The sequence below is a fragment of the Pelodiscus sinensis genome, chromosome 18, assembly GCF_052426305.1.
Source record: "Pelodiscus sinensis isolate ZL-2025 chromosome 18, ASM5242630v1, whole genome shotgun sequence".
NCBI lineage: Eukaryota > Metazoa > Chordata > Testudines > Trionychidae > Pelodiscus > Pelodiscus sinensis.
This window is the reverse complement of record NC_143069.1, coordinates 6,721,845-6,746,350: the sequence shown is the minus strand read 5'-3', so window position 1 is coordinate 6,746,350 and position 24,506 is coordinate 6,721,845. Positions and strand designations below refer to the sequence as shown.

The following is a 24,506-nucleotide window of genomic DNA, read 5'->3' as shown; positions in this document are numbered from 1 at the left end:
TTTCCCGCAGCTGTCGGTTCCCAGCGCTGGGGTTCCAACCATGAGAGGTATCTGGCTGTCCTCTGCAACTGGATTCTGGGCATCGTGGTTGGCCGAATGGTAGCGAGAGATGTTGAGGAAGTCAGAGCTGGCTTCCATCTTGCCATCCTGCCGGAAGCCGACCTCTGCCTCTAGCTGCTCCTTGCGCGCGATGATATTCCTGATCAGCCTCCGCTTGGTGTCGCAGTCCATCCGAGGGACAGAGAAGGGCAGGGTGACGATGCGGTTTAAGAACTCGTAGCCGTTGTTGGCCATACCTCTCATATACTTGGAGCTTTCCACGCAGTCGACAATGATGCTGGAGTCAACAGCCAGGATGGAGATGAAAGGGGCGTCATCGTGTGAGAGGAGGATGTTCATGGCATCAAGGACGCCCACCACCTTGTCAGGGCTGCATGTATCCAAGTGGGTGATCTCCAGCACCACCCGCAGCTTCTGCCGCTGGAAGATCTCCATGTACTGCAGGAACCCAGTGATTGTCCTGACTTCGCTTTTCACGCAGCTCATGAAGCCCAGCTGTGCGCTGAGAGCCGTCTGGTTCATCTGTCTCTCCAGCTGGCTCTTCTGGGTGACGATAATGTTTCGTACCACTGTGATAGTGAGCCGTATGGCAGCTGCTGCAGAGACGCTGACAGCCGTCACCCCAATGCCTTCCACGACAGCTATGGCGTCTCCCGAGGCATCCCCGATGGGGATCCCAAACACTAGGAGGAGACCACCCACCCCAATAGCTACCATGATCAAAAGGATCACAGCCACCCACAGCGGGAGGAAGAGGAACTTCTTGCTAACCCATTCCTTATCCCCTGGTCTTTCGATGATGCTACATTTCCTGTCTATGGTCCTGTAAATGCTCATGGGTAGGAGACCAAAGTGGCTTTCGATGCCGTCGCACAGTGTGGTAATGAGGCCTGCCCAGAGCTGGTCGCAGCCCGCGTACTCCCAGGCGCTGAAATGGATGAAGACGTGTTTCACGTTCCTTCTCCACTTCTGCTGCTCCGTCAGGACCGGCCGGTAGAAGATCATGAGTAACAGGAGCTTGAGTAGATCCCGGCCAGTGTTGTCACGCTGCATCTTCTGCGTCCGCTGAAATTCCTCCTGGTCTTTCTTCTTCGATTCGTTTTCCATGTTCTCTGAGATAAAAGAGGAAGATATGTTAGGTACCTGGCAGTGCCTTAAATCTCTCCTCCTGAAGGGTCTTCCAGCTTCACAATCCCTCCCTTCTGGGAAGCAATCAAGAATGGGTAGCTCTTGGCAAAGCCATCCTTAGGATTGATGGGATCCTACGCCGTACTATTAAACTGGTGCCCATCTGCCCAACAGCAGCCCAGATGGATGTTGAATTTTTAGCGATGTGATTTTATAATCCTCATCCACACACTAATAAACAAACACATTTTAAACTAAGGTCCTGTCGACTCTCACAGTAAATTCAGCAAACATTTAGCAGAGGTTGGCAAATGCCTGTTAAATGGCTTCATTACCATGTCGTCGATGTTCTGCCAGTAGCTCGAGCAGACTTTGTCACTTGTAAATTAACTAGATCTTCTAGAACTTCTGCTGCTGGAGGAAGCAGAGCCACAGACCATGGATAGGAAGAGGCAGGTGGGTGGAGTGGACATGAAAACCCAGTGCTGCTCCAAATTTTCAGGTCCCCTATGCGATTGCATAATCGGCAAATGAGTACGGGTGGCTCTGGCTCTTTGGAGATAGTTGTCATCCACTAATCCCCATCCCCACAAGGTTCCTTCCCCGTCTTACGTTCCCCGGGGCAGTACTCACCCTTGATTTTGTGTAAGAGCAGGTTTTTGAAATGTCCCCATGGTGCATAAAACCCAGCAGTCACTGGCGTGGGCACAGTGTACAGGGCCTTCGCTAAAGCGAGGCAGTAGATATCCTCCTTGGTCTGGAACCCTGCAACGGGGATGAGGTAAAACACGAAGATTAGCCTCACCGAGCGCATCCGCAGTGGATGCTCAAGAGTGTCTCCGCTAATATTTTTCGGTTCAAGGTACTAGGTGCAAGGGGAGGGAGCAAACAAATGTCCGAAACCAGACAAGTTTACTTTAGGCTATAAATATTGGGGTGCCTGGCCTTACCCCCTTTGCATGGCCGAAGGGACAACAGAGACTTACTGACTGAATTGCTCCTCGTCCTGGGGCACTCATGAGTTGGTGCACGCGTAACCGCAAATCCAGGGCACTAGATCTGTGACTACACGGCTATAAACCTGGCCAAGTGCCTCTGTCACCAGACGGTGCCTGTGGTCGGTCTTTGTGCATAACAGCGAGATCTGCAGCAGGAGCAGGCTGCGTTACCTGCACTGACCACTGATAACACCAGAGCTCCAAGAACAGAAGCACTGAGCCACGCTGCTGAGGCAACCACATCACAGCTCTTAACACTAGGAGCCCGTAAGTACTCCTGTAGACCCTGCTTTCGCTGGCATTAAGCCAAACAGCGTCCACAGAGCCCCCTGGCACTCCTGCGCCCTGCTGTGCAATGCAGAGGGAGAGATGGAGAAGAGAAAGGCCCACGTGTTCCTTTGCCCTGGCCCAGGCTAGCCTATGCCACTTCCCATGGTTCTGTGGGCCAGACTTGCAGGGCGGGGAAAAGAGATGTAGAGGTCATGGTGGGTAATCAGCAGAACATGAGCTCCCATTGTGGCGTTGGGGCTTAAAAAGCTATTGTAATTCTGGGATGTATAAACAGGAAACGCTTGAGCAGGAGTAAAGAGGTTGTCTCGCTTCTGTGATGGATGGGAGGCCCACTGTTCTTTTCTGAACATCCCAGTATTCAGTGACTAAAGGGTTAAACCTAGCTAGCTAGAAAGTGTTGGCAGGGAGCCAGGAGCACCAGTGAGAAGAAAGAGTTCAGATCTGCATTAAAAGGGAATCTGTCTGCTGTTTTTCTTTGTGAGTTTAATCCTGGAGCTGTGGAAGGGGATGAGGGGGGGATGAATTGAACTGGGCAGGGACATCATGCCTAAAAAAAAGAATACCTGGGCCTAGAATTGGACTGGACCTTGGAAGTGTGGATACTTGAGTAGATAGAGAATGTTTATTTAGATGCGATCAGGTTATTTTTTTGTTTTGTTGTTTGGTTAAACTCCTCTGTGCTAAATCCATATCCCCTCCTCTCCCCACTATAACTTTAAACTGAATCCCAGGGATGCAATTGTCTGTGTTTTAATCTGTTCTTTTCTCAGTTGCGCTATAACTCCTAGCAGCCAAGTCAGCTTTACAAATGAATACCTTTTTGTTTTCTTAATATAATCACCTATTTTAAGGCTATGATCTGATTTTGTATCCTGGAAAGTAATAGGAGGTCTGTGTATACCTGCCTAAGACTAAGAGGACAGCTATCAGAAATTACAGTTTGTTTTCATTTTTCTTTTTTTCTTTCCAAGTGCTAAATAAAAGGGAATAATGACATCTCTGGATCTGCTGGCAATGCTCCTCCTAATGCAACCTAATATGCCATTAGCCTTCTTGGCTACAAGGGCACACTGTTGACTCATATCCAGCTTCTCATCCACTGTAACCCCCAGGTCCTTTTCTGCAGAACTACTACTTAGCTGGTTGGTCCCAGGCCTGTAACAATGCTTGGGATTCTTCTGTCCCAAGTGCAGGACTCTACACTTGTCCTTGTTGAACCTCATCAGATTTCTTTTGGCTCTTGTGTAAAAGAGTTTGGGGTACCCTTCTGGAATACGTTCCCAAGTGACTTCTTCCTGCGTTCAAGAAGAAAAAGTTTTTTTCCACTTGGGTAGAGGCAGCAACCCTCCTAAGCTCAGGGAATCTGTGACCTTGGGGAGTTTTGAAGCAGAAGCCCATAGAGACACGGTATTTTAAGGTCTCTTTTGGGCCCACACCTTCTGCACTCCAAGTGCCAGAGTGGGGAACCGACTTAGCCTCTTTATTCGGCACTTGAACTTCTGCTGCTGGAGTTCTGTGCCCAGCTCTGGTGACCAGAATTCCAGATGGATGTTGATAAATTGGAGAGGGGTCATGTCAAGGCTGTTTCCCACTCTGGCACTCCAAGTGCAGAAGGTGGGGGCCCACAAGAGACTTTAAAATACCCTGCCACTGGAGGCTTGTGTTGGTGTTGCTGCCACCATCCAAATGCACAAACCCCTTTGAGAACCAGACAGGCGCATTTCAGAATTCCCTCCTGTGGGGTACCTTCCTTGTCCTTGACACTCCCTCCAGAGAGAGCTTGAAAACCTGTAATTTCTCCTAGAAGTATGGCTTGCTGTCTTAGGCACGTGCATACAGAACCTTCCGCCCTCTAGGATGCAGGAATCAGATCATGGTTTTAAAAATGTGACGTCTATTAACAAAACAAATACACTTGGTGAAACATTACTTAGAATCATAGAACCATAGAGCTGGAAGAGACCTCAGGAGTCATCAAGTCCAGCCCCTGCCCAAGGCAGGACCTATCCCAACTAAATCAACCCATCCAGGGCTTTGTCAAGCCAAGACTTAAAAACCTCTAGGGATGCAGATTCCACCACCTCCCTAGGGAACCCATCTCAGTGTTTCCCTACCCTCCTAGTGAAATAGTTTTTCCTAATATCCAACCTAGACCTTCCCCATTGTAACTTGAGACCATTGCTCCTTGTTCTGCCATCCGTCACTACTGTGAACAGCCTCTCTCCATCCTCTTTGGAACCTCCCTTCAGGAAGTTGAAGGCTGCTATCAAACCCCCCTCGCTCTTCTCTTCTGCAGACTAAACAAACCCAAATCCCTCAGTCTCTCCTCATAGGTCATGCGCTCCAGCCCCCTAATCATTTTGGTCGCCCTCCGCTGGACCCTCTCCAATGCGTCCACATCCTTTCTATAGTGGGGGCCCCAGAACTGGACACAATACGCCAGATGTGGCCTCACCAGAGCCGAATGAAGGGGAATAATCACTTCTCTGGATCTGCTGGCAATGCTCCTCCTAATGCACCCTAATATGCCATTAGGTTTCTTGGCTACAAGGTCACACTGTTGACTCATATCCAGCTTCTCATCCACTGTAACCCCCAGGTCCTTTTCTGCTGAACTGCTACTTAGCCAGTCGGTCCCCAGCCTGAACTATGCTCGGGATTCTTCCATCCCAAGTGCAGGACTCTGCACTTGTCCTTGTTGAACCTCATCAGATTTCTTTTGGCCCAATCCTCTAATCTGTCTAGGTCACTCTGGACCCGATCCCTGCCCTCCAGCATATCTACTGCCCTCCAGCGTATCTACTTGGTTGCTAGGTGTTACAAAGAAACTGAAAAAAGAAAGATTAAAACACAGAAAATCGCTTCCCTGGGATTCAGTTTGAAGAGTTCCAGGGTAAAGGGGGATAGTTACATGTGCTTAGCAAAAAGAAGTCCAACAAACTAAAAAAATAAAGAAAATAACCTAGTAGCGTCTGACTAAAAATTCCCTGTTCTACTCACATCTCTCTTGTTCCAAGATTTAGTCTTTCCCTAGCCAAGAAAGTCGCTGGATTCTGCTTGCCCAGGTTCCTGGCTTAATTCACATCTTCCAGGCATGATCACACAACAACAGGCACATCACTGCTTCCAATTCAAAACCCCAAATTCTGTTTCCATTTTCTTTCCTGGCCTCCTGTCAACTCGCTTCCTGCTTCTCTAGCATTCCTGGAGACTTTCTAGGACCTTTTGTCTATGGTTTCAACCTTTCCAGGCAAGACAGTTAGGGTTAAGTCCCAAGACTTTCAGGCAACCGTCTGCTTTTGACACGACCTGCCTGTTTCTCTTCAGCTAACTCTTGCTTACTTTGGTTCAGGCCTCAGGCCTTACACCAGGCCCATGCTTCAGGCCCATCCTTTCTAGTACAGGATGTAGCCTGGTAACAAAGCCCTGACTGTGGTATCAGGAAACCTGGGTTCTATTCCTGCCTCTCCCACAGGTTGGAGAGGTTATTCCCTGTCTGTAAAATAAGACTAATGATACTAACCTTCACTTTTTAGACCTACACACAGCAACTAGGGATTTTTATTAACTACTCAAATATCGGTGAGCCTGGCTCGCTAGATGAACCATCCGGTTCCTCTTGGAATCATGTTAAATGCTTGATCCCCATGACCAAAGTCTCAGATACTGGGAGAAGTGACACGGGGGAATAAAAGCTGCTGTCTGAGGTAAACTACCTGGCAGGAATCCCCTGGAATGGGAGCCGTCGCTACCAGGAGCCCAGGAATAACAAGACTCCAAAAGTCCAGCTGCCAGGCAGTTTGACCATCTCCTTCAGGCCAGTGGCCCAGAATTCCAGGACATCTTTGGGCCTGGGTTTAAAAAGAGGCAGTACCGTGTGCTCAGCCCCTTTTTATCCATCCCCTTTCCCTCCATTGGCACGCAACCCTCAAATGGCCAAAGGTTTCCCTTTCCCTCCCTCCTTGGTTAAACAAGCTGCTTAAACAGCTCGAGGTGATGGAGTGATAAGCACCCACTGACAGAGTCGCTCGGGTTGCAGGGCCAGCGTAAGTCCGCTTTTAAAACTGCCGGCCATAGCTGCAGCTACGGGAGGGGACTCTAGCAAGGGCCTGGAACAAGGAACAGGGCTCCACTCCTGCATGGGATTCGGGCTTCCCCCAGGCAGATGCTCTGTTGCTGCTTTCCTGTCTCTCCCTTCTCCAGGTGGAAGGGGACGGTTAGCCAGTGTTCCCTGCAAGCTGAGCTCTTGGGCGGCCAGCCAGGAGACATTCAAATGCTGCCCAGTTTGCTAGCCGGTAGCATGTGTTTCTAAGTGGTGGTGCATGTGGTGTACTGGGTGTAGACATAGATCTTGTTGTTATAGTAACTGCGTTAGGTCACTGGGGGTCAGCCCAGCTGGTTTGGGTTTTTTCTAGCTAGCTCCGTGCTATGCAATAAAATGGACACTTGCAACTACTCAAGCTCTCTGTATTTCCACTGATTTCTTCCCATGCTGTGAAACTCCACGTGACGTAACAGTGCACATCCGTGCATGCCTTGGTGCACATAACAAAATGTATTCCGCACAGGAGTGGGGGAAAAAGTAGAGGCATTATTGCCGCTAGCTCCTTACTGAAACTCAGTGAAAGGCAGGGGAAATGAGAGATCAAGATCCTGAGACTGACAGTCCCCAGGAACAACGGGGAGAGGCTAAAGTCCCAGTTCAGCCTGACTGGCAGAGCAGGGAGCCAGGAGGGAGCCAGGGTCGGCAGAGTGGGACTGAGCTAAGGAGAGAGCAGGGGCCCGCACTGAGCTGGGGAGCAGGGCTGGCCTCGGGGAGGGAGAAGGGGAGGCCGGGGTCAGGATCGGGGGCAGTGCGACTGGCCTCAGGGAGGAAGGGGGTCAGAGGCAGCATGACTGGCCTCGGGGAGGGAGAAGGGGAGGCCGGGGTCAGGATCGGGGGCAGTGCGACTGGCCTCAGGGAGGAAGGGGGGGTCAGGGGCAGCATGACTGGCCTCGGGGAGGGAGAAGGGGGGGCCAGGGTCAGGATCTGGCCCTTCCCCCCCAGAGCTGCTTCCCATCCCCTCTTCCTTCCAGCCAGTTCCTGCCCCCCCCCAGCCAGTCCCTCTTCCTCCCTCCCCCCTGCCCAGGATCAAGTGTGTCCGTTTTTTGGGGGGAGGGTCTACCTGGCAACCCTACGAGTCAGACCCAGCGCAGGCACCAAGTGATGGGGACTGCCAGAACTTTGGGAACCTGAGTCTGCGGGGTGGGGGTTTGTGGCAGGTCAGGAGATGAAAGGGGAAGGCACTAAGGGACAGGGTGTAGGAGACAGACAAATGCCAGGGGGCCAAGTGGAGACAATGAGGAAAAGGACAGGAGGGGAGGTGTCAGTGGGGGGGGGGGGGGACAGGATGATGCTAGGAGAGGAGAGGGGAAGGGCTTTGGGGGCTAGAGGGGAGAAGAGGAGGTGCTGGGAGAAGGCTTGAAAGAAGGGGTGGGCATGAGGAAGGCGGAGATGGAGCAAGGCACGTGTAAAGGCACAGGGGCATGAGGGGAACGGGGGCAGAGGGTGGTGAGGGAGTGGGCAAAGTGGGCAGGGGCAGTGAGGGAAGGGGGAGGCACCAAGAGGGTGCAAGGGTAAGGGAAGGTGCAGGTGCCAGGGAGTCCGGGGGTGAAGCAGAAGGGCAGATACCTGCAGGGGAGGGACCAGCAGCAGAGGAGAGAGGCAGGACAGGTGTGTAGAGGGAGGTGTTAGAAGAGGGGATGAGGAGGGGTAGCTCACATGGTCAGAGTGGGGCTACTGGAGGAGTGGGCACAGGGGGAGAGAGAAAGGCTGCTGGAGGGGGCAGGTCTCGGGAAGGCCGAGGGCAGTGAGAAGGGCAGGAGTCAGGACAGCAGAGGTGGGTGAGGGGTTGGGGGGGCAGTAGGCACCAGGGGAGCTGATGGAGGAAGGGAAGGAGACAGGGCAGCAGAGGGGACAGGTAAGTGGTTCATAAGATATTTATGAATAACTTGGGTGCCACCATGGCACATCCAAACAAGCCACACTCAGTACTGGTGCACAACACAAAATGTATTGTGCTCATGGGAGGAAACTCTTAGAGGGAACACTTCCCCCAGCCTCTCCACCCCCCAAGTTAATGTCACACACATTGGGTTAATGCAATTGCAGGATCGTTGCATGAGGGGGGTTTGGTGAGGGCCAAACTAATCCCTATTGGTAAGTGGATGGTGGGAAAAGTCCTTGGGGGGGGGGAGGTCACATGACACCTTTTATTTCTGGTCATGTGTCCATATTGCCCTGAAAGTGTTACCTCCAGAGGCGTGGCTAATGGGGGTCAAAGAGTACATTTAAAAACATTCTTTGGGTGCACACCCTAATGAAATGTGCTGCGCACGCCAATGGGCAGAGAGCAGATCCAGTCCTGGGAGCAGGGCTGCAGCCACAGAGTTGTAGACGCCACCCAGAAAGCATATCCGCATGCTGGGAGCAGGGCTGCAGCCACAGAGTTATAGACGCCGCCCAGAGAGCAGATCCGCATGCTGGGAGCAGGCCTGCAGCTGTAACCCACCCACCTGATGTGGGTCACTATCCTATGGAGTGGCACTGAGACCACTTCCAGCAAGCAATTATTACAAGGGAGCTCTTCAGCCTATGCTGAGAGGCAACTGACTTATAACTCAAGCTGTAGCAGCTCCTGCCGTAAGCTCCAAAAGTCCCAGGTTCTAATCCACCTGGTGGCAGTTGCACAGCCATGGAAGCAGAGGGGCCAGGGAACCCTCTGTACAGGACTCCCCCCCCCCCCCCCACATACACACACACCCTTGCTTCCTGGAATCAGCCACCTAGGTGAATAAAGCTGGAAACCCCCATGCCTATAGCTGTGCGCCTTTGCTTTCAATAGCTACAGCCATTCTAAAGTGCCCAGATCTCACAACAGAAAGGAGACGTCCCAGTGAGCTGCTAAGCTGTGCTGCCTGCCACGGACAAGTAGCTCCAAGAGGAGCAAGTGCTGTTGACTCTGGAGCCTAATGATGGTGGTGTCTTCCAGCCATTTTCAGATTAGTACAGCTGTGAACCAGGTGCCAGCTGGCCATAGGGTCCCATAGACCTGGCTTGTGCAGCCTAACCTGATAACCAAGCAGTCCATCCATTACTAGCCAGCCGATTACCTTGGGCATGGGAGACCATCACACTCGTAATTCCTGGGGCCTTCATGCACTGACAGGGCTTGACTTGATCGGCCAGCTAGGGAGAAAGAAATAAACAGAAGGCAGAGGAGTCACCAAGAGATCAGAAGACCAGCACGATGCCTTATAGGCCGTTCAGCTGTGAAGAGTCACCAAGACAGGGCAGGTGATGCTAACCTGAGTTAGTCCATTAGCTGCGGCTAGGCTGGGCCACGAGAGGAGAGACAGGCAGTAAATCTGCAGCTGTCAGACCATAAGGAGGACACGGAGGTTTCGAAACCAGCTCAGAGAACAGGGCTGGGTAAGATGCAACCTACCAAACACTGTGATCTGGCCGCTTTCTGTTACAGCAGGGGCAGGAGCCACGAGCCCTTTAAAAAGCTGTAGCCACGCTGGACAGCTGCCAGTAGTGGCAAAGCGGCAAAGCTGTGAGCTCTTTTCTGTGCTTTTAATTGAAAGCCTCAGCCGCGGAGAACTCTGAGGGTGGGCTAGTCCACAACACCGCCCTTTCTGCCTCAGGCTCCGCCCCTTCTGTGGGTGGAGCCGGCCTATGACCCCATACCAAAATCCATTAAGTGGCCCCCTTCTGAAAATTATCGCCCAGCCCTGTCACAGAATCATAGAAAAGTCTGAGTGGAAGGGACCATGATAGGTCCAGTGTTTCGCAAACTTTTTTTATAATGTACCCCCTTTAAAAAAAAATGTGTAAGTACCCCCAGTACCTACAGTTTTCAGACACACACAATTTTTTTCTACCGTTGCAACACATTTGTTTAAACAACTGCATCGTAGTCGGGCGGGCGATGGCATTTTTGGGTGTAAAAGGTACAAAAAGAATAAAGCGCTGTCAAACTGAAAACTAAAATTCAGTTTTCTCCAAATTTCAGTTGTGTTGACGTGTCCCCCAGACATCTCTTGAGTACCTTTAAGGGGACTCGTACCACTGGTCGAGAAGCACTGATCTAGTCCACCCCTGCACCGAGACAGGACCAAGCATGTTTGTCTCACCTCTTGGCTCCTAGGACACGGCTTGAACTAACGCACTTGGAAAGACATTATCGTATATACGCCCAAAGTGCTTCGTCTCAGTGTATTACCATAAAATCTAACTGACCAAACTCTGACCTTTCATTTCCCTGTCACTTGGCCAGCCACAGCCTCACAAGCCTTCGGCATCGATCTCAAAGCCTTCGTCACGCTTTTACACACCTGTGCTGACACGCTTGTGAGCCAGGCACACTTGTGCGACACGTCCCAAAGCACTTGCTCCAGGGCATTACATCGCACTTGCCTGCCTTTGATGGACAGGGAAAGGGAGACCTGAAAGGCCTCTCCAAGGTCACCAGCGCGAGAGTGAGCGCAGAATTGAGGAGCAAGGGTCTAACACACAACTCTGTGCCTTAGTCACTAGGTGGCATTAGATTAGAACCCGGGAGTTCTTACACCCAACCCCCTGCCCCCTCCACTAGGCCATGCTGCTGGCCTCCCGCCTCTCCCCCAGGGCTTGGAGACAGACGGGAGGCTGGAGCCAGCCTGCGCAGAAGGGGCTGTAACGCTTACAGCACGTTCATGACACTGCCCCTGCGCAGCCGCTCTCAGATCCACACTCGGAACCCACAAGAAACACCCCAAGAGCAGAGATGAAACCGCCACTCACCTGCAGCCCAGCTTCCAGGAAGGGCAAAGCAAAAGCGGCGCTCGCGGATTCCAGCCCAGCCTGGCACCTGCTTCCTGAACTTTGGCCCCTTTCCTCCAAGATAGCAGGAGGCTGCTCTGGGCCTTTTGTGCCCACGACGGGGCAGAAAAGCAAACTCAGCTGTTGGTTCCATCTTGCGGGCAGAGCCCCGGCAGACAGTGGCAGGCGGGGGTATCGACTGACCCTCCAACCCAGGATATTCCCCCCACACCTGGATTCGCTTCCTAGTCATCCCCATCTCCCTGCACGATCCTTGTTTCTCATCCCGCCGGTCCGAGAAATTGTCAGAGCAGGTTGATCCCGACCTTGCCAAGGGCTTAGGTTACATCACAAGGCTTTGCCGCCACAGCTGGCTTGGTTTGGGTGTGTGGCAAAAGCCCCCCCCCCCCCCCCCCCCCGCTGGCACAGCTATTCTGGCAAAGCCGCCAGGGCAAATGGCAACTCTGCCGAAAAGCATCTGCTGGCTTTAAGCTCCCTGCGAGCTGTTCTCATCGCTCAGCCATCACCACCACTGCCCTGCCTCTGTCCTGCTCCTCATCCCCGCCCCCACTCCTATCCCCTGCTCTCCTCCATCTCCTCCCCCTTCCCTTCTCCTGCCCCTCCCCATTTCCACCTGCCCTGCCCATCCCCGTCCTCTCCCTCCCCCCGTCTGTCCCCCTCTTATGTGAGGGCTTTGCTGGAAACGCCCCCCCCCCCAAGCCAGGGAGATCTCCCCTCCGGGAACAATTCAGCCCCCCCCCATCTCGCTCCCTCCACTCCACAGTATTTCCTCCATTCCCCACAGTTGAAAATTGAGCTCCCCCATCCCCTCAGGTGACAGTCGGGCTCCCCCATACGCAGCTGCCTAGGTAGGCACCTCCGCAGCCAGAGCCTGCCCCTGGCGCCCACATCCCCTCCCCGACTGCCTGTCCCAGGCGACCACCTGAACCTGCGTCCCCCATTCCCTCAGATCACAGCTCCCTCCCTGACCCTGCACCCCCCGACACCCCTCCCCCAGGCCAGACTCCTCTCTGGCACCCGCACCCCCTCCCCCAAACCCTCTGCTCCCCCTTCACCCAGGTCACAGCTCCCTCCCTGACCCTGCACCCCCCCGACACCCCTCCCCCAGGCCAGACTCCTCTCTGGCACCCGCACCCCCTCCCCCAAACCTTCTGCTCCCCCTTCACCCAGGTCACAGCTCCCTCCCTGACCCTGCACCCCTCTAGAGCCCCTCCCCCAGGCCAGAGTCCTCTCCTGCGCCCATACCCCCTCCTGGACCCTGCACCCCTATCCACCGCCCCAGATCATACCCCCCCCCCTGCACCCAGGCTCCACCCCTAAGCTCCCTTCTGCACCCAACCGCCCCGTCCCAGACCCCAAAGCCCTCGGTAGAAATGTGGCCCTTGATCAGTTGCCAAAATGGCCCCCCCATTACAAATTATTGACCAAGCCTGATCCAAATGTTTTTTGAAACATTGTTTAATGAGAATGTAAATACAATTCAATACAATTGGGAGGGTTGGGGGGAGGGGGACGCAGCTGCTGGCTCCTCAGCTCTTGCTGCTCTCACTGGGTGTCTTCCTGCTGCAAGGGAAGCAGAATCCGTCACATTCATCCCTGGGGACTCAGGGGAACTGGCCCCCCAGCATTTCCACCCTCCTCCCCCTGCTCTCTGGTCACCCCCGTCAGGCCCGCAGGGTGAGCTCCTGACCCCCCCCCCCCCAGAGCTCCTGACACCTCGGCCCCCTCCCGCCTCCTAGGACAGTTTCTGTGTTCAGAGCCTCCCCCACCCCCAGGGACGCTCGCAGGGGCAGGAGGGATTCTGCCAGCAGGGACGTGGGGTGGGGGCAGCCTGAGGAAAGGGGCGGGGGACTCCCTGAGGGGATGGGAAGGAGACCCTGGCCCTGCCCCACTCTCCTGATCTGCTCCGGCTGCTCACCATGTATTCCAGGAGCTGATGGGCCTGCCCATGCAGGGCGTGGGCCAGGACCAGCCCGGCCTGGCTGGGGCGCCGCAGGGGGGAGCGGGCAGCGAGCAGAGCCTTGTCCAAAAAGCTTTTCTCCTGCTCTGCTGTGAAGAGCTGCCCAAAGACCTGGAATCAAGAGCACAGGAGGTTTCAGCTGACGGCCCAGAGCCCGGCCCCAACTCCTGGGGCTAAAACAGCTTCCTCCTCCCCCAAACTCCCTTCCAGACCCTGCACCCAGACGCTCTCCTCACCCGGCACCCCAACCCCTGCCCCAGGTCACAGCTTCCTCCTGCCCCCAAGACCCTCCTACCCGCACGAGGGCCCCAGCCAGCCTCACCCCCGAGCCCTGCCCTGCCCTGGCAGCGCGTCCTTACCTCTCCCACCTGCACGCTGTTGCTGTGAGCCAGGACCCATCTTTCTTTGTAGTAGTGTCTGCACCACAGGTCCTCTGCCTGGTGGATGTTGAGGCCTGCAAGAGACACAACAGGGTCATTCTGCTGGCAGGTCTGAGCCCTTCCCCTCCCACGGGTCCCTGCAGGCATCCCTGGGCAAATGGAGGGGCACAGGGGGCAGAAGGGGAACACAGAGGGACGCATCCCCCCTTGGGCCAGTCTGGGGGAAAAGGGCTGGGTCCCCTCCCCCCGCCGCCGGCACCCTCAGGGTGTCCCTGGGGCCCAGGTCCCGGCTGGGTTCCTTACCCCTGTGGTGCAGGAGGAGTTGATACAGGCTGTGCACCCCCTCCCGGGCCAGCCGGCTGACGTCTTCGGATGGGTCCGAAATAAAAAGGCCCAGCTGGGCCACGTGGTGACCCATCCTCGGCCAGTCGGCGGAGTTCTGAGGGGAGAGAAGAGGGGGGGTCCCTCAGCATCCTGGGGCTGCACGTCCCATGCAAACGGCCGCCGAGGCGGGTCTGAGCTCGGGGGACGGACAGAGACACCTCCCAGGGCGGGGGCGGGGCCGGCCTTGCGAGGAGACAACCCTGAGCAATGGCCCCGACTGAAGGGTCACTCCGGGGGTGGAACAAGGGGATCCACTGACGGCCACTCCCCAGTCCCCAGGCCCAGTCCCTCAAGAGCCCCCCTGAAGGGCCCAGGGTCGCCCCTCCCCGGGGAAAGGAGAACGCGGCCCATTCCCGGCCCATTCCCGGCCCTGCCTCTGCCTCCCGGGGACGCTCCCAGCCCCGCGCCCTGCAGCCCCAGACCCCCCGGCTCCGAGGTCACTTACGTCAAACCCCGGGAGGGTGGTGGCGACTCCCAGCAGGGCCGTGGTGCTGCCAAGGGCCCTGGCTCGCTCCTGGGGCAGGCGGGACTCCAGCCACGGGCTCAGGTGCTGGGGGGGAAAGAGGCAGGTCAGGACCCGTAGGGAGGTGCCGGTTCTGGGCAGAGCTTGGGGCTCCTCTCGGACTGTGCCCCCCCCAGCCACTGACACTGCTCCTCTCTCGGCCCCCCCCGAGGAAGCAGGGACAATGGCCCCGTCCCCCCCACGGGGCTCACCTCCATTATGAGCTGCAGCCGGGCGGTGTCTGGGGACTCGGCGAGGAGGCTCGCCAGTAGGGCCTGGAGGTCGTAGGGAAGGGCCCGGATGAACTGCTGCAAGACAAGGGGGAGCCCTGGGTCAGAGGGGGGTTGGGGAATCCAGGCCACCCGCTGGCTCCGGGGTGCAGCCTAGAGCAGGGTCTGAGCCGCCTCGCAGAGCAGGGAGGAGCCCAGGCTGGGCATGGAAGGGACGGGCCCCCCGGGAGAGCAACGGGAACCCTGGAGGGAAGGATCCAAACCTGCAGCTTCTTCCCTCCCTCTGCCCCCCCCCTCCTCTCTGGAGCTCCAGCCCAGCCCGGGAGCAGGGCCCGGAGGGACGTACCTGAGTGTGGATGGGCTCCTGCTGCCAGTCCCCAGACACTGTCTGTCCCACGGCCGCCGTCAGCAGGGGGCTCAGGAGCTGGGCCCGCAGGGGAGGCTGCAAGGTGCTGGCAGGAGAGAGGGGCAGAGGCTGTTAATTCAGCAGCAGGAGACAGAGACTTTCCCACTCCCTGGCCAGGGGATCTGCTCTGGGGGGAGTCGGCGGGGGGGGGGGGGGGGGTCGGTACCTGAGGCTGCAGGCGGCGTTGAGGCAGTCGGCCAAGACCAGCAGGGGGGGCGAGTCCTCCATGATCTCCTGTGAGACCCAAGGAGACAAAGGGGCGTGTGAGGCTGGGGCCCCCAAGAGACGCTCACACGGCCAGCGCCCCCACCCAGCAGGATCCAACCCCACTGCCTCCCGCTGCCCTGTAGCCCCCCTGCCCGGCACAGGGCCCCTCCCAGCACCCCCCTCCCAAACCGGGACCAGCTCAATCCCTGTCCCCAGGCCGTCTCCTGCCCCTCACTGCCCTGGTGACCAGCCTCTGAACCTCCTCATCCCTGCTCCCCAGGCGCATCCCCAGCAGCCCGCTCGGCTCCCTTCCAGCCCCCCATGGCCCGGGGAGACCCCTCCCTGTCCCGAATCCCCCTTCCTGTCCGGCACCCCACACCTGCCCCATTTCTGTGTCCCTCCCTCCTCCAGCATCCCCACCCACCCTCCCCATGTCCACCTCCCCCTCCTGGCTCCACCCATCCCGTTTCCAGCACCCCCACCCGCCGCCATGGCCCAGGCAGACCCCTGTCCACCCCACGTATCCCCTTCCCTCCTCCCGGCCGCCGCGACTCGCTTACAACGATCCTGGCCATCATGGTGTCCTTGCAGCAGCGCGGCGCCAGGGTGTCCTCGCCCCTTTGGAGGGCGGCGAGGCAGGCGAGGGGGATGGCCAAGAGGAACCGCTGCAGGGCGGCTGGGCTCTGCACCCCAGAGAGAGTCTGTGAGCCTGGGGCCTGCCTGCCCCCCACGGACAGCTGCAGGGCTCAGGTCTCCCAGGAGTGGAGGTGGGAGCTGCTGGTTGTCCAAGCACCCACACTCCCCCCCCAACTGCTGCCTCAGGCTTGTGGGGGCCCAGCTGGTGCATGACAAGATCCCCCAGCTTGGGGGGCCCAGGTCATGCAGGAGAAGGGGCCCCAGGGGGATCCCCAGGGACAAGCCCCTCCCGGAAGGGGGGGGGACGTGCTGGGAAGGGGCCGGACAATCTCGGGTCCCCCCCGTGTGGAGAAGGTTCCTACCGTGTCCCGGGTGTGGAGCTGCTCTTCGATGTCGTAGATGGCCCCTTCCTCCACCCGGGAGTCCACCCGCTGCTGGCAGAGCTCCGCCGAGGCGCAGGGGGGCTCTGTGCGGGAGGGAAGGGACCAGGGTGACTCCAGCGGCCAGCAGGGGTCACGCGCCCCCATGTCAGGGACCCAGGGCAGGTTGGGCCCCACACGCCCCTCGCAGGGACCCATCCCCCTGCCACCCTCACATCTGCCAACGCCCTCAGCAGAGCCCCCACCAGGAAGAAGAGAGCCAAGCAGCCCCCGCCCCCATCCATTGCCCAGGGTGCGGGGCAGACACTGGGGCTGCCCCTCCCCCCCCCGGGTACTGGGTGAGCCCCTGCGCCCAGCGTGTTCACGGCCCCTCACCTGGGTCTGAGCGGCTGCAGGAGGTGGCCCGGCTGCAGCTGGAGGCCCAGGCGCTGCTGCTGACGGACCTGGACCCACAGCTGCAGGGGCTGGGGGCTCCCGGAGACTGGCAGGTCCCTGGGGGCCGGGCAGGGCGATGCCCCCTGGTGGTAATGGGGGCTGGGCTCCCGGGGCAGGTGTTTCTCTCCACAGAGGAGGCCCCGGAGCCACCCTACCCGGCTCCCCCGCTGGGCTGTGTCCCGCCTGCCCAGCCGCCTCTGGAGCCAGGTCCGGGGGGGCCTGGCCGGTGGGCGAGTCGCCCCGAGCTGGTGGGATCCAGCTTCCCCGCCCGCGGGGACGGAGAAGCTGCTCCCCACCGGCCCTGGGGCCATCTTCAGGGTTTTCTTGAACCATAGCCGAAAACGTTTGGCCATGCTGCAAATGAGGGGAGCAAAGGGGAGCTTGGGGCGCAGCCTGATGAACGAAATCCAGGGGTTCCAGCTCCCCAGAGCGACTGCCCCCAGCCCCCAAATGGCCCCTTGCTTATCGGTTCGGTCTTGCACAGGCACTGCAAGGACCTGAGGGTATGTCTACACTACCCCGCTAGTTCGAACTAGGAGGGTAATGTAGGCATACCGCACTTGCAAATGAAGCCCGGGATTTGAATTTCCCGGGCTTCATTTGCATAAGCGGGGAGCCGCCATTTTTAAAACCCCGCTCGTTCGAACCCCGTGCAGCGCGGCTACACGGGGCACGAACTAGGTAGTCCGAACTAGGCTTCCTAGTTCAAACTACCGTTACTCCTCATTCCACGAGTCTCCTGCCCATCAACAGCCCCTTCTTGGCCAATCAGGGGAGAATCTAAGGTGTGGGGGGTGGAGCGTTCTCCCCAAAGACACCGGCATAGACTTGTTCCAGCCCCACCTCCCCAGTCCCCACAATGGGGGCTGCATCCCCCACCCCACGGCTCCTGCAAACCACCCCCCGTCCTTCAGCTAGTCTGTTGGGTCCCAAGCTGGGGGAGGCAGCAAGGGAAGGTCACAGAGGAGGCAAGAACAGAGCAGAAATGTGGGGGGATGGAGGAAAAGGGAAACCAACCAGGAGAAAGCCCCAGTGGCGCTAAGGACGCAGCCCAGGTGAGGAATCACCTTCTGGCCCTTGACCGAGGGCTGGGCCTGCCTGGAACCCAGCCGGCCCCGGGCGGGATCCAACCCCTGGGGGCTCTTACCTTCGTCACAAAGGTGTCGGGATGTGGAACTCACAGAACACGAACGAACCGTGAGGAGGAGACGCACCAGAGCTAAAGCAACCGGGGGTCTCCAAAGTCCCCTGGGCCCGCCCCCCGCTTTTATCAGCCTGAGATGTGGGTCTCTCTGTGAGGTCATCACCTCCCCACCTGCCCTTTGCCTTATATGCTGAGGGCTGCCCAAAGCCCCTGTGAGGTCACCGCCCCCCACCTCACCCTGCCAGGCAAATGTCCTGCCTCTGGCCACCCCCCTGGGAAGTTTGAGCCATTACTAGGGGTCCCTCCCCCTCCCTCATAGGCTGCTCCCTGCCCTACACTGCAGGCTTCTTGCACGAGAGCTGTTTCACGCCGGAGTTCTTGCGCAAAAGGTCTCGTGCAAGAGTGCCTCCACCCTGCCATAGGCTTTTGCACAAGAGCGTCCATGGCAGTGTGAACGCTCTCTTGTGCAAGAAAGCTCTGATGGTCATTTTAGCCATAAAAGTGTCTTGCTCAAGAAGCCCCTGGTGCCCGTCCACGCTGCCTTCTTGCACAACAGCTCTTGCACAAAGGGGGCTTAGTCATCGTCGGGAGAGGAATAACTCCTGTGCAAGGAGCCCTGTTCTCTGATGCTTTACTGCAAATTTACTTCTGCAAGAACACACGTAGAGTGTAGACGCGCCACAAGTTTTTTCGCAAGAACACGCAAAAACAAGCCATGTGGATGTTTTCTTTTTAGGCAAAAGCCCCTTTTTGCACAAGATCGGTCGGCCTTTTTGCAGGCATAGGGATCTTGTGGGAAAAGGGGGTTTTTTGCACAAAAAGTAAACATCCACACGGCTTGGTTTTGCGCACAAACCCCGAGCACAAAAACGGATCGGCAGAAAATATGCAAATGACATTGCGTGTCATAGAGTCCCTCGTTAGCATATTTGTTGCCAAAAAAACTCGTTGTGTAGACGTAGCCTAGGAGAGAAGCGATCTCAGACACAAAGCCCTTCAGTAAGAGGGCATAGCCCTGGGGCGTGGTAGGAGACGTACGGCAGACATGGGAGGTCACTCTCCTAGCTATTTGGCGCGGAGGAGGCCTCAGCTGGAGCACTGTGTCCAGATCTCAGGGCCATGCTTTAGGAGAGAGAGTCCAGAGGGGAACTATGAAAAGGGATTAGGGACGTTAGATATTCACTGAGTAGTCAATTAACCTCATGATTTCTTATCGGTTACTTGACTTTTCGATAGTCCCCAGGGGCCAGCTGTCTCAGTCCTGGCTCGCGCTGGGTGCGGGACCTACCCCCTCTGCGGCTCTGCATTTACAGTGTGTTAGGAGCCAGGCAGGCAGGCAGCCTCGCTCAGTTCCAGTTTGCACCAGGTCCAGAAGCTCAGACCCAGCCCCCAGGCAAGGGCTGCTGCCAGCTTGTGCTGCTGCCTCTGATACAGAGGCAGCAGTACGGAGTGCCAGGAGGGAACTGGTCTAAAAAGCACCTCCCCTTGCGACCTGGCTGCCTGTCATCCCACGCTGCTGCCTCCGTTTTTGGCGAGAGAGAGCCGCCTGTCTTGAGACACCGGTGGGGAGTCGGATTTTCAAAAGGCAGGTCTCTGTCCTTTGTGAGCCTTCCAAAGCGCTTCGGTGGGGGGAGGGGGCAGGAAGGCGGACGACACTCAGGAATTGTAGCACCCAAATCCACGGAGTGTTTCGCCAGCACCTCCTGCAACAGAGCCCAATCCCTGACAGGCTTTTAGGCAAGATAGATCATTTGAAAAAATGACAGACACAGGGTTTTCCGTCACCGCTCTCCCTTTCTTTTATTTCCCTGGGCTAACTGGCTTGTTCCTCTTTGGCTAAGGATGGAAGGGTATGTCTACACTACAATGTTAGTTCGAACTAACGGACGTTAGTTCGAACTAACATTCATAGCCGCTACACTAGCGCTCCGCTAGTTCGAATTTGAATCGAACTAGCGGAGCGCTTAGTTCGAACTAGGAAAACCTCATTTTACGAGGCTTAAGCCTAGTTCGAACTTACTAGTTCGAATTAAGGGCTGTGTAGCCCCTTAATTCGAACGAGTGGGAGGCTAGCCCTCCCCAGGTTTCCCTGGTGGCCACTCTGGCCAACACCAGGGAAACTCTATGCCCCCCTCCCGGCCCCGGACCCCTTAAAGGGGCACGGGCTGGCTACGGTGCCCGTGCCAGGTGCAAGCCTGCTAGCACCCAACCAGCAGACCCTGCACCTGGCACGGCACAGAGCCACCCACCCGATGTCCCCCAGCCCACCCCCTCTTCCAGGGACCAGGCTGGCGGCTCCCGGAAGCTTGCCCGGGACCGCAAGAGGCGGGTACATTCCTGGGCTAGTGCGGACATCGTGGACCTCGTCCACGATCTCCGCACTAGGCACAGGAAAGTGGCCATCTAGGGCAGGAGAGCTGCCAGCCTGGCCACCCAGGAGCAGGTTTGCATGAAAATCAAGGGGGTCCACTGAGACCCCCGACCCTGAGCCCTGAGCTTACAATGGCCGTCCTGGGTCAGACCCAAGGTCCATCTAGCCCAGTAGCCTGTCTGCCGACAGCGGCCAACCCTAGGGACCCTGGAGGGGATGGACGGAAGACAGTGACCAAGCCATTTGTCTCGTGCCATCCCTCTCCAGCCTTGCACAAACTTTGGGCAGGGACACCACTCCTACCCCCTGGCTAAGACTACTCCATGGACCCAACCTCCATGACTTGATCTCCCTTCCCTTTAAACTCTGTTCTAGTTGTAGCCTTCACAGCCTCCTGCAGCAAGGAGTTCCACCGGTTAACTATTTGCTTTGTCAAGAAGAACAACTTTCTCTTACTAGTTTCAAGCCTGCTACCCAGTCCTTTCCTTTGGTGTCCTCTAGTCCTTCTTTATGGGAACTCAGGAAGAACTTTTCTGAATGCACCCTCTCCACCCAACCCCTGCTTTTAGAGACCTCTAGCCTGTCCCCCCTCCATCTCCTCTTTTCTAAGCTGAACAGTCCCAGTCTCTGTAGCCTCTCTTCATCTGGGACCTGTTCCCAACCCCTTATCATGTTAGTTGCCCTCCCCTCTCCCAGCCTTAATCTTCCCCTCTCCCACCTCCTTTTCCCAGTCTCCCCCAGTTTTGTTCAATAAAGACAGAGTCAATGTTGGAAGAAACGTTATCTTTAGTTTGTACATCAATAAGAAGGGGGGCTAGGGAAGGGTAAGTGGAAGGAGGTGAGGGAGGAATGGGGTACGAGCCCCCGATGGGGAGGACTGGGCTGGCTCTGCAGGCTTCTGGGGGTGGAAGCTCTCCTGCAGCCCCCCGATTGCCCCCTCTCCCCAGATGGCAGCCTGTGGCAAGTGCAGCCGGGCTGATGGCCGAGTGGTGTGATGTGCCCAGTGTGGGTACTCCGGGCACTCCAAGCCAGGACTGGTTTTCAAGCGGGGCACCCCTTAGAACTGTCTGTCCGGGGTGGGGGTCGGGACCCTTTAAGCGCAGCCCTCGGCTAGCCTGAGACTGCATCTCCACGCTCTAAGTCCTCCTCTGATGCCCTGCTGGCACTGCTTTCGGCCATCCTTAAGCCCTGTTCAGAGTCCACTCAATGTGGACTTGTTAGTTCGAATTAGCAAAACTAGTTTTTAGTTCTAGACGCGTTAGTTCGAATTAGCTTAGTTCGAACTAGCGCTGTAGTGTAGACATACCCGAAGAGAGGAGCCAGCAGGGGTAGAATGAATTGTGTACCAGGTCCTGGAAACAAGAGCATCTCCTCCAGATCACCCAGCCACACCTGAACTGTTTAAAAGCTTGGCTGCCAATAAAGACACCTTAGCTCAGCAAATGCCAAGCCAGGCACCTGTGTTTGGACACGAGGGGTGCACAGGGATGTGAGAACCAGGAAGGCTGATCTGTGAATTCACCCCCAACCGTCCCAGTACAAGACAGACGCTTGCGCCAACCAGCAGGGGTCACTGCTCCTCCGGTTTAGCTTGGACAAAGGTGCCCATCTGTTTGGTGTTCGCGTCTCGGAGCTGCGCCAGCTGCCTCTGGCCACGGCGGAGCAGATACTCGATGTGCATCACGTCGGCCCGGGGGATGCTGGCGTTCTTTGGTGGGCCCTGGCTCCTAGACCATAGACACACTCCCCCCCCCACCCCCCCGGAGGCCCTAGGGAAAATGGCACCCCGGCCCTGTGGACATGGTGCCCTCTCTGTTTCCCTTGGCCCCGTAGGCACTAAGCTCCACTCCTGCCGCCCAACTCCTACAAGGCCCGACGGATTTCTCTGTGGCCCCCAACCCAAAAAAGGATCCCCCCAGCCCTGTGTTAGGGGATACGAGGGAGTCTGGCTGGGACGTAAGTGCAAATAACTCTGCTCTTAGCAGCTCTGAACCGATGGGCTCTGCCCTGTGCCCCAACCAAGAACCCTAACATAAGAACGGCAGTACTGGGTAGCCTGTCTGCTGACAGTGGCCAGCACCAGGTGCCCCAAAGAGGGTTGACCAAAGACAATGATCAAGCGATTTGTCTCCTGCCATCCTTCTCCAGCCTTCCACAAACAGAGGCCAGGGACACTATTTCTATCTCCTGGCTAATGGCCTTTTATGGACCTAACCTCCGTGAAATTATCTAGCTTCTCTTTAAATCCTGTTATAGTCCTAGCCTTCACAGTCTCCTCTGGCAAGGAGTTCCACAGGTTGACTACACCCTGTGTGAAGAAGAACTTTCTTTTATTAGTTTTAAACCTGCTACCCATTAACTTCATTTGGTGTCCTCTAGTTCTTCTATTATGGGAACTAATAAATCACTTTTCTTTATTCACCCTCTCCACACCACTCATGTTTTATAGACCTCTATCATATCCCCCCTCAGTCTCCTCTTTTCTAAACTGAAAAGTCCCATCGCTTTAACCTCTCCTCATATGGGACTCGTTCCAAACCCCTAATCATGTTAGTTGCCCTTTTCTGAACCCTTTCCAAGGCCAAAATATCTGTTTTGAGGTGAGGAGACCACAGCTGTACACAGTATTCAAGATGTGGGCGTACCATAGTTTTATACAGGGGCACCCTGAGTTACCAAACCACATGACACTGCCCATTAAAAACCCACCAGGACTTACCCAGCATTTATATGCAGAGGTCCCGCACCAGCAGCAATCTGCACTGGACAGGAAACCATCCGCCCAGCACGCGCGGGAAATCACAGGAACCCAGCCTGGACGGTCCGATGCCCCAGCCCTGACAGAAGAAAATCAAGGTGTGCTTGAAGTGCCACGCCCACCATCCCTTGGTCCTCTGGGGCATTCGGCACATCCTGCTGGGTGAAAGGGCCGGTCACAGCTCCAGGGTCTGTCACACTTCAGGGCCTTTGGCAGCTCCTATTCACCGGGGTCAGGCAGATAATCGCCCCGAGCTTTCCCAGCACTTTTCAGCATCAGCTCTCAAAGGGGGGCAGCATGACCCCCATGGGAGCAGGGGAATGTCAAAGAAGGAATGGGGCGGGGCAGGGGAGGCAGCCAATGGCTTCTCCTAATGCAGTGGTCCCCAACCATTTGAGGTTGCCGGGCGCCAAGGGGTGTGGCTGTTTGCCCGCAGGGCGCCCTGGAGCGGAGCCCCCCATTGCGCACCCGGGGGTGGGGCCCCCCCATAGACACATTCCCAGGGCCGCCCCCCCCCCCACAAGTACCGCATGCCCAGGGCCGGGCCTCCCACCAAGCGCCGCGCGCCCGGGACCGGCGCTCTCCCCCCAAGCACCGCGTGCCCGGGGCCGGCGCACCCTGCAAGCGCCACGCGCCCGGGGCCGGCGCACTCTGCAAGCGCCACGCGCCCGGGGCCGGCACTAGCGCTGGCACTCTCCCCCCCCCAAACACCGCGCGCCCGGGGCCGGCGCTCTCCAAGCGCTGTGCGCCCAGGGCTGGCGCACCCTGCAAGTGCCGCACGCCCGGAGCCTGCGCTCCCCCCATGCGCCACGTGGCCATAGCGCGGGCAGCCAATCTGCGGCGCCCCCGGGGCCGGCGCTCACCGTGCACCATGCGCCCGGGGCCAGCTCCGGCACCGCACATGCGCCACGTGCCCGGGGCCAGGCCAGCCCTGAGCACTTGGCGGGCGCATACAAATGCGGGCACCGTGTTGGGGACCACTGTCCTAATGTTAGCAGTGGGGACACCAAGTTCGGAAGTGAATGGTTAACCAGTAAGCCGGTTATGGTTAACCAGAGGGGGCTGGAGCAGCCCTCCACCAGCCATAGGCAGAGGGCACTCTGGCACGCCACGGGTAGGGTTGCTCAGCAGTCACAGCAGTGTGCCAAGGGGGTAGGTGTGTGGGCTGCTCCAAGCCCATCTTTAACACGTCCTACGTGTCCCATTTAATCGGTTAACTGGTTCAACATATTGTTTAACTGGTTAGCTAATTAAATGAGATTTTACATCCCTGGCACCAAGGTGGCTAAAAGTAGGGTTGAATTGGGACTAGAAATTCCAGGATTTTGACTTTTTTTTCCTGATCACACACAGTTCTGCAAATAAATTCA

The 24,506-nt window shown here is 57.0% G+C and overlaps 2 protein-coding genes across 2 annotated transcripts in view; both read right to left on the bottom strand.

Annotated features, from left to right (window-relative positions):
- Positions 1 to 12,783: 12,783 nt before the first annotated feature.
- Positions 12,784 to 24,506, bottom strand: part of LOC149523179 (maestro heat-like repeat-containing protein family member 7) — a 90,448-nt gene continuing 78,725 nt past the window's right edge. The window contains exons 10-11 of the mRNA XM_089769954.1: positions 13,262 to 13,414; positions 12,784 to 12,906 (exon numbers count right to left, since the gene is read on the bottom strand). Of these exons, the coding sequence (XP_089626080.1) occupies positions 12,889 to 12,906; positions 13,262 to 13,414 (171 nt within the window). The 3' untranslated portion in view covers positions 12,784 to 12,888. The remainder of the gene's footprint in view (positions 12,907 to 13,261; positions 13,415 to 24,506) is intronic.
- LOC149523181 (maestro heat-like repeat family member 5) lies at positions 13,622 to 15,761 on the bottom strand. Its single transcript, XM_089770368.1, has 7 exons — positions 15,372 to 15,761; positions 15,146 to 15,251; positions 14,782 to 14,877; positions 14,513 to 14,617; positions 13,987 to 14,122; positions 13,672 to 13,757; positions 13,622 to 13,639 (listed from the first exon to the last, which is right to left on the bottom strand). The coding sequence occupies exons 1-7, from the start codon at positions 15,431 to 15,433 to the stop codon at positions 13,622 to 13,624; spliced, it is 609 nt and encodes a 202-aa protein (XP_089626494.1). The 5' UTR covers positions 15,434 to 15,761.